The sequence below is a fragment of the Cavia porcellus genome, unplaced genomic scaffold (assembly GCF_034190915.1).
Source record: "Cavia porcellus strain 051 isolate PalLab524CR breed Dunkin Hartley unplaced genomic scaffold, mCavPor4.1 scaffold_15, whole genome shotgun sequence".
Taxonomy (NCBI): Eukaryota; Metazoa; Chordata; class Mammalia; order Rodentia; family Caviidae; genus Cavia; species Cavia porcellus.
The window spans coordinates 68,625,734-68,635,227 of NW_026947498.1; the positions used below are offsets into that span (position 1 = coordinate 68,625,734).

Below are 9,494 nucleotides of genomic sequence, written 5' to 3' on the forward strand. Positions count from 1 at the left end.
GGATATCGATGGACTTAATACTGAGGATATCAGTACACTCTCCCTCCCTTTTGTGTGCACACTAGAGGTGTCCTCACCTGCTAGATGACAGATTTCCTTATACCTTGGCTCCCTGTCAGGGGCCATCTGCCATGGCCTGTCTTGAAATTCCTGGAGTGAGGACCGTGCAGGGCAGAGAGGTAAAGAAATAAAGATAAGAAACAGAAAGCTGGGGTCAGGTGGAACCCTGGAACTGCTCAACCAGAGGAGAGCATTTGGTTACACATTTGGCGGGTTGGGGTCACGTGGCACCCCGTTTGCCTAGGATTTTCTCAGGGCCTGGCGTTCTCTGGACTGAAGCAGGTTGGTCACGTGACTTACCTCTGGCACTCTTTGTTCTCAGAAAGTGTTTGCCTCACCCCTACATATGTGGTCAGTGTTCAGCTTCAGCCTCTCCTAACCCGAGAGTCCACATCCAGGGCATTGTGCCGTATCTGTGCTAAAATACACTGCACTACAGAGTATGGGGGGGGGGAGTATGTGCATTTCAGAGCGGTGTGTGTCACCTCACCTGGCTTAGTAGGTCCAGGGAAAGGCTCTAGGAGCAATAGTTTCAAAATAAGTCCACTCATCTAGGAGATGATGATGATGATGATGATGATGATGATGTGTGTGTGTGTGTGTGTGTGTGCATGTGTACCTGTGTGCACGCTGAGGATTGAACTGACCTTCATCTCCAACTGTTTTTGTTTTTATTTTAAGACAAGGTTTCACTAAGATGCCCAAGCAGGGTTCAGATGTGCAGTCCTCCCATCTCGGGCTCCCAGGATGCTAGGATTATAGACATACAGCACCATGCCTGTCTAGAGGGACTTCTGTTATGTGGTCATTGAAATACAAAAAGTATTTACTGCCCATAAATACTGGCTCTGCTTAAAGGGACGATGGTTTTCTTTTTTTTTTTTTTTTTTTTTTTTTTTGTCTTTTTCATTTTTATCGGTACCGGGGATTGAACTCACAACCGCCTGCTTGCAAGGCAGGTGCTTATGCCATTGAGCTAAATCCCCAGCCCCAGGACGATGGTTTTCTAACGTCCTAAGCTGACATCAGAGAGATTTCCTGCACTGTCGGCTCTCGCTGTCCCAGATACTTTCCCCCAGTAGCTGCATAATTATGTTTTACTTACTGTCTGTCCACAGCAGATGTGGGCTTCATCTAGGTGAGCGTTTCGTTTCCATTCTGTTCACTGATTCATCACAAACTTCTTCTATAGCAGATGCTGGCATGTGTTAAGTAGTAAAAATTCGTTGAATTACTACCATCAGTGAGGTTATTCTCACATGTTGTTGGTTGAAAGGATTTCGTGCAAGTGCCGTGGAAACCTGATCTTCTCCATCTGTAGAACTTTCTGTTATAGAATATCCAAGTGCCAAAATCAGATGTGCAATGGAAAATGTACAAGATTTCCATACAGAAGGAGTTGGTTCTTGATGGACCTTCATTTTATTCCAAAACAGGATGTGCTGTGGTCTGACTTTGGATTTCCTGGGAGGAACGGCCAGGAGAGTACATTGTGGATTGGCTCCCTCGGCGCGCACACCCCCTGTCATCTGGACACCTATGGCTGTAACTTAGTCTTCCAGGTGCAAGGAAGGTAATGTACATGCATTGTTTGTGTGCGTGGACGCATGTGCGTGCATGCAGGCCGACAGACACACCAGAACACCAGCCCTCAGCCCCAGCGCCGTGCTGCCCATGACAGACCTCTACCTGCCCCCCGTTTTCCCTTTTGTGAAGCAAGGGGCACAGCTGCAGCAGTGATTGCTGAGGTGCTGTCCGTGACAGAGCAGGCAGGCAGAAGGCGACAGCAGCAAGCAGCCTGCCTTTCCCGTGGATCCCTTCGGGCCTCCTTTCTGTTGGGTGGTGCCACCTACACCATGGTGGGCACCCTTAATCCCAGCTTCACACTCTTAACCCCGACGTCACACACCCTAGACACTGTCACCTCCCAAAATCCCCACCTAAGAGCACATGAGGCTTTGGGGGTAATCAAGACACGAGCCATAACACACACACGCACACACACGCACGCACGCACACACACACGCACACACACACGCACGCACACACAATCCCAAACGCCCTTTATATGACCGAAATTCATTTTGTAACTATGTACAACCTATCAGTTCATGTAGCCATCAGCTAACAAGCCTTGAAGTTCAAAAGCAGATGACTTAACCTCAAAACTTGTAGGCGAAAAATCTGCTCCAGCCCACCAAACTGTGACTCGGTGGGAAGCTGGGCCTGGAAAGCCTCTGAGAGGCTCCATTTCCAAGTGGTGGCAAAGACTTGGTGCCTGCTCAGCATCACTCACTAGGTTCTGCCAAGCAGGAGACCTAGAACCAACAAGGTAAAAACGAAAATGGTTTGGGAGCTGCAGTGGAGGCGCTGGGCTCACCAGAGCGTCAGGGGCTTCTGTCTGCAGAACTAGACCTTGTTTCTCTCTCTGGGCTTGCTCGCTCATCTCACCTTCCTCTCTCTCTCCACATGTTTCCCGCTCTACCTTAGATGACCTCCCTCAATTGGTGTAAAATGCAGGTGTGTCCAGTGTTTTGTGAACTAAGATTTATTACCTCCATTTTTCAGAACCTATTTAATTAGCTGAAACATTTCAGTCTTCTCCTTTGGATACTTCTGAGTCGTACTGTTTTTAATTATGTGGCATTATATATGCATTTCTCTTAATAGAGTAACTTAACAAATGTTTAAATTAAAAAAATTTGTAGTGCAGCCAACCAGTCTAGAAGCTATTTGAGAGAAGAAGCTAACCCTGTATTCTGGATCAGAATGCAGATACGTGAAAGGGTGGGGGTTATTCTGGGTAGCTCTAGAATCAGAGATAAAAACAACATATAAGGGGGAAAACTTTGATTTGAAACAGTGAAAGAATGACCTTACAGACTAAATCCTGCCCAGCGATGAAAGGTGCTGCTTGAGAGAGTCCTGCCCGAGGCACCCACCAATGTCTGCTCCCGGGATTCCAGCACTGAATGAGAGGCCAGGTGACCACAGGGGCAGCCCCCGTATTCCTCTAAGGATTGCATTTACATGAGTGACAATGAGCGTAGGTCTACCTTTGTGCATATCTCATCCCAAGCTCCGAATGCTAACTCGCATCTGTTTTTGTCAGGAAAAGATGGCATCTCTTTCCTCCTGAAGATGCACCCTGCCTTTATCCAACTAGAATCCCTTATGAAGAATCTAGTGTGTTCAGTAAAGTCAGCATTGTCAATCCTGATTTAAAGCGTTTCCCTTGGTTCCGGAAAGCTCGAAGGCATTTGGTCACACTGAGCCCAAGCCAGGTAATGATGGCCTTGACAATACTGATACCCGGTGCTGTCCTGAGAAGCACGGCCACCTCTCCCTGAAGTCCCTTATGCCACATGCTTACCCCTTTGTACAAATGAGAGTATTTTGCTGCCTGCTGCTGTGCTTTTGGGGGTGGCCTGCCTGACTCTGTTTACAGTTCGTGGGAAGGAGACGGAGAGAACTCAGCTTCTCCTGTGGGTGAATAGATCTTCAAGGATGAGAAGAGCCCACAGGGCTGCTTTCCTGGAGGTTAAGGGAGCAGCAGGCGTGGTTACTGCGGTGTCTCCAGGGTGTGGTCACAGTTAGTATCTGCTCAGATGGGCTACAACCAAACCTGGACATGTAAACGCAGGCTGGGATGCTGCAGGAAGGGGGTCACCAGAGGCAGGCTGCGTGGGAATGCGCAAGAATGGGTGACTGTGTGGGGAAAATTTCTAAACGTGTTGTGCTTCCTGCTGCTACCCAGAGGGGTAAATGTTTGAAAACTGCCATTCGCTGTGTGGTAGTTTATGAGCAGTCAGAAGACTTTTGTTCCCTCAGGCAGACTTCATTCCCTGGCTTGTCCCTGTCTCCTGCCTGCTCCGTCCCTGTCCCCTGCCCTCTGGCTCCTTCCTGCTCCTTCACGCTCCTCACTGCCAGCTCCCTTTGACCTGACCAAGTTGCCTCACCCCACAGCAGTCGCTCCCCATGCATACCTCTCCTCCCGAGCCCCACACAGTCCCCAGTTCATTTTCCATCTCCATAGACTTGTCTGTTCTGGACCTTTAATACAAGTGCAGTCATCTAGCATAGGGCCTCTGGCGTCTTTCATAGAGCGTATTATTTTCGAGGGCCACCTGTGTTGTAGAAGGTTTTCAGCACTTCGTTCTTTTCAAAGATGCCATGATACAGCTAAGCTACGTGTGTTTCGCCGTGCATCAGCTGATATACATTTTTAGCTACTGGGAATGATACTATTGTATACACAAGTTTTTAACTGAGTATATATTTTCAGGTCGGGTATATACCTAAGTGGAATTGGTAAGTTGTCTGATAACTGCATTTAACGGTTTTGAGAAATTGCCACACTGCTTCCACAGTGGCTCTTCCATTTGACATTCCCCCCAGAAATATACGACAGTTCTGGTTTCTTTACATCTGACCCTCTTCCCATTTTCTCATAGTCATTCCATCATTATGAACTCGTCACTAGTTCATGTTTCTTCGTCTTTAATGGGCAAATTTGGATGATTTGTTCTGTCCTATCTGTTTTGTTTTGTTTTTGTCTTGTCCATTCTTGAAGCTACCACAAAACAGTTCTCTGTTTCTCACCACTTTATTGAAACTGTAGTATACAACAGGACACTCATGACTTCTGTGTTAGTGTCCTGTCACCATGACAAAATGCCTGAGAAAGTCAGCTTGTTAAAGAAAAGGTTTGTTTGGGCTCACAGTTTCAGGATTTTCGCGTGGTGGTTGCGTGGCTCTGACCCTTGAGCTGGTGTCTTACAGCATCTTCCAGTATGCCTCAGCTGGCGATCACACCTTCAACAGAGGGCCTTTGGGGATCATTCCAAACCATAGCAGCGTCTTCATGACTAAACCCATGGCTGCTTTAGCATTCCTTCTCCCAAAAGAAACTTCCCACCTCCAGCCCTGTGCGAGCAAATGCCCCTCTTTTCCTAAACCCAAAGTTTCGGATCATCCCCATTTGCTGATCAGGTACGAGTCCGTGTGGGTGACATCCTCCTTGGCCCCACCTGGTGCTCATGTCTAGTAAACCTTCCCATTCATAGCTTAACGTTCATGGGAAGGGCCATTGCAAGGCTCTCCTGTGCTTCCCAGTCCCTCTCTCCATGTCAGTTTAGCCGTCCTCCTCCTCAGAATTCCTCAGTAACTCTGTGTGCCTCCAGGATGAAACCCACATTCTCCACCCTGAATTCCAGGCCTCCACGTGCCCACCTCCCTGAGGCCCGCTGAGACTGGCCAGCTTGCTGCCTCCCCCAGCAGCTCCGCCCGTTGGTCCCTGCCACGTCTCCCTGGGATGTGTCCTCATTCTCCCCTCTAACCTCCCTCCTGGCTTCATTCAGGTCGTCCTCCACCCTCCAGGTTGTTCCCAACCCCTGCCCAGGCCTGTTTCTCCCACCCCGGGAGCCCTCGAGCACTGAACTCTCTACCCACCACGTACCTAACGCCCTTCCTGCACATTATCTTTAGGTTTTGGACTGTGAAAAGACAGAAGCTATGCATCCATTTCTGCCGGTGCCACTTCACAGAACACATAAAACTGTTTTGTGATAGGATGCAGGAAAACTTAGAATCTCAAGGTTTCTGCTGAAATTTAAGTGTGGACAGAGAAGGCCAAGAGTTAAGAAGATTAGAGACCTGGCTGGATCCCGTCTCCGTGTGACTTCATCACTAAGAAGGAGAGACGCAGGTCCGCGGGCTTCTGTCCCGTCTCCCTCCCGTCAGCGCTGTCGCTGTGCGCTGTTTCCACAGCGTCCTGGGGATCACGGCCCCTCACTGTTCCTGTGAATTTCTCGCGTTACTTTTTCCCTGACAGCGTCAGTGGAACTCGTCCTCTGACACAGAAATGAAATGTTCTCCTCCTATCTACTTTTCCACTTTGTTTTCAGGTCCTTTTTGTTCCCAGACACTGGTGGCATTACGTGGAATCCATTGATCCTGTCACCGTCAGCATAAATTCATGGATTGAGCTGGTATGTTTTTGTTGTTTTCCTTTTAAAAATAAATTAAGTCCTTGCTTTTAAGATGCACAAAGCCTGTCTATAAAATTTGGTGATTAATTTTCTGTAACCAGCACACTGTGATTATATTGTTTTACTGTACTGTGATTCTGTCCTCTGCTGATGCATAGTTCAGATGAACATAGAATTTTCCGAGATGTACACTCTCTTTATTTAAAGGACACACAGTTGTGGCATGGTGGTGCATGCCTGCAATCCCTGGACTTTGGAGGCTGAGGCAGGACAGTCACTGTGAGCCTAAACTACACAGCAAGGTCCTGTCTCAAAGAAACAGAGAAACGAAAGACATTCAGTGGGCCCTAATACCGAGTGCTGGGTCCACTCCATGACCACTGTTACCAGGAAAATTGTGTCGGTCTGGCTGGATCTATTGCTGCCAATTCTGTCCCACACCATCTGGATAGAAACACAGTGGACCCTCAGATTATGACCAGCCTGACATAAATGCACAGTATGGGTTATGACCAGCTTTTTGGTTTTAACTTATGACCAAAGTCTTGAGTTTGGACAGATGCTGACAATTTGTGCTTCCGAATGGTCTGAGACACAGACTTAACTCTGAAAGAGTTCTTGAAGGAGCATCACAGCATCCTTTCCTGGGTGGGTTTGGTTGAGAACTCCTGGGCCAGTGTCTCCCTAAGGACACTGAGATCTGCTTGTCTACAGGCGAGAGGTTTGAAGGCTGTATAGAGGAGGCTGAGCCTTTAGTTGACAATTTGAGTTACAACAAACCCTTGGGAACGCAGTGAGTTTGTAACTAAAGGTCTGCTTAGCCACTTCCTGGTTCAGGGACCTCGTTAGGTGCAGAATCTCAGTGTTGCTTTATACATTTTCTTAGGGCACTTGGTTTGCAGCATTTATGTGTGCCAGAAACCTTTCCCCACCAATACAATGTGCCTAATTGTGGCTGCCTGCTGCATTTGACAGTGACAGCTTCCGCCTATTATGGCCATGTCTGTCACTGTAACCAGCAGCTTGGAGTGTGCCAGTGCCCTTGTTAGCCCCAAACCCTGGCTGCATCTCTGCTGTCCTAACCTGGCATCTCTCTGTTCTTTGGCAGCTGCACCCCTCTCAGTCAGCGGTTTCCTGTTCTGTGTTATTGAGAAGGGCTTTGGAATAGGTGGGATGTCAGGAGGAGTACAGTAGAAGCCGTAAGTGTGCGCCTAGAGAGAGGAGGCGTAGCCTTTGAGGGGTAGGTGAGCGTGCAGGGGGAGATGGGAGCCTCGCGGGTAGAAATACTGCTTGGAGGAGGCTGACCTGGAACTGATGCTGGGGGGCATCCACGGAGTCCCTTTGTCCACCAGCACCACAGTCACCCCTGCAGTAGCCCTGACAGAGGCTTCCCCTCCCGAGGGAGCTCGTGGGTGTTAAACAGTGGTGCTGTCATCTGCCTGCTTTTAGCCCATCTGTTGTTTGTAAAACTGCATGTTTTGTTCTTTGTAAGTATTTGAAGATCTCTGCCATGCAGACCTTTACTCGTATTTGTCTTATTGTCAGGTTCAGATTCTTTATTTTCGATGTTAATCTTTGATCAATCATGTTTGTTACAGCGTTTTAGTTTGTTTCTCATTGTGTTATCTAATAGTTGTTGATTTTAATGTCGTTTATCATTAGAGCTACAGTTTGTGCTTATGTTAAGAAAGCTTATCTTCATTCTTGTAGTCAAGCATGTTTGCTATAATTTTTCCCCTTCAAATAAGTTGCCTTCCAAACTCTGTAAGGATTGCTTTTCTGTATGTGGTGCTTGTTGAAACTTAAAACCTATCAAAACAAATCACAAAGTGGTTCATACTTGAGGGCAGTGTTCTATAGATAAAATACATATTTAATATGGTTGATGAAATATTGTGTCTCTTCTAGATGACAGATAACAGTGAATACATAGAAACTATCATTGTAAGGGCCAAGGATTTAGCTCAGCAGCACAAGTGCCTGCTGGGCAAGCACAAGGTCATGAGTTTGATCTCCAATACCAAAAAAAAAAAAAAAAAAAAGAAAAAATAATTACCATCCTGCCAATAGCTTACTCATTCCCCTTATAACAAAGCATATATTATTGAGTGGGACACACAATCAGAAGACACAGAGTTCTCTGTTTTGACGCATGAAACCCGAAGACAAAGGCTAAAAGTGTGTGTTCTTTTAAATCTCAATATAGGAGGAGGACCACCTAGCCCGCGTGGAAGAGGCAATCACTCGTACGCTTGTGTGTGCTCTGAAAACATCCGAGGACCCCCACGATACCCGGGCTTGGTTAAACCCCACTGAGGTATTTATCATGGCAGTGGCTTCCTGTGGTAAAGCTTCCCCAACCAGAGCCCTTGTTTCAGCTTAACTTGGTGGGGACGGCCATTCCAACGAGCGTGTCTTTTCCCTTAGGTTGAAGCAACCTCTCATGCAGTCAACTGTAGCTACTTAAATGGAGCCATTTCTGCCTTTTTCAGTCATTCCAGAACCCCAAAGGCAGGAGAAGACGACGTGCTGGAAGCAAATGGGGGAAGCGTGGAGAAGGAAGGATCACACGTGTGCAGCCACCCCGAGGTGGACCAGACACGCAGCCGCAGCCAAGGCCCGGGAGCCGGAAAGCGGGCTGCGGCGAGCGGCTTTGGCCCCGACCTCTGCCCTGTACTGCCAGCTCCTGAAGAGCCCCCTGCACACAGAGGTGGCGTATTTGAAAATGACAGTAAAGAGCTGGCTGACAAAGATGAGAAACACTTTGCCAAATCCTGCTGTCCCCAGAGGCCACAAATGATGAGTGAGGACGGAAACGCGACAGGGGGACAGGCTGCTGCGGGTAGTGCTCCCGGCCTGTCTCAAGCGCTCATTTCTACCGATGATTTGCTGGACTGTTTAGTGAATCCACAAGTGATCAGGATGGTGGCACAGCTTTTGATACAAGGGAAAAGCTTATGATTCTCATAGAAGGCGAATTTTTAATAACATCTTAAAAATGTATTTGTAAACTATAGTATGATTTAAAATAAAAGGTATAACAGCCAAAGGTCAGTTTGCATGTTTATCTTGTACCTGATGAAGTTCCAAGTCTGTTGCCATCTCCTTCTGTGAACACTGCTTTCCCCCTCAGCCTTCGTCCTGCTGCCGTCCGGCTTACAGACTGTGACACCTGTAAGCCCCAGGTGTCCCCAAGCAAGCACTCTCTCCATCAGCTCTGAACAGGGCTGGACCTGCTGCTGCTTGGTCTTGTAAATCAGGTTTCCTGGGAACACACCCAGAGTTCACCTCATAGTGCCTGTGACAGCTTTAGGATCATACTGACAAAGTTGAATCTAGATCAAGAGACTGCGTGGCTCAGAAAGCCAAGAAAGAAATTCACTCTCCCTTAACAGAAAGAGTTGGTTGACAGCTGGTCTGAAAGATGAGTGGACGGAGTCCAGC

The 9,494-nt window shown here is 47.7% G+C and overlaps 1 protein-coding gene across 1 annotated transcript; it reads left to right on the top strand.

The window, feature by feature from the left end:
* The first annotated feature begins 1,454 nt into the window (after positions 1 to 1,454).
* LOC134470514 (HSPB1-associated protein 1-like) lies at positions 1,455 to 9,084 on the top strand. The gene is made up of 5 exons (XM_063225080.1): positions 1,455 to 1,633; positions 3,173 to 3,344; positions 5,967 to 6,050; positions 8,257 to 8,367; positions 8,478 to 9,084. Exons 1-5 carry the CDS (start codon positions 1,470 to 1,472, stop codon positions 9,009 to 9,011), a joined length of 1,065 nt encoding a protein of 354 aa, XP_063081150.1. The 5' UTR covers positions 1,455 to 1,469; the 3' UTR covers positions 9,012 to 9,084.
* Positions 9,085 to 9,494: the final 410 nt, after the last annotated feature.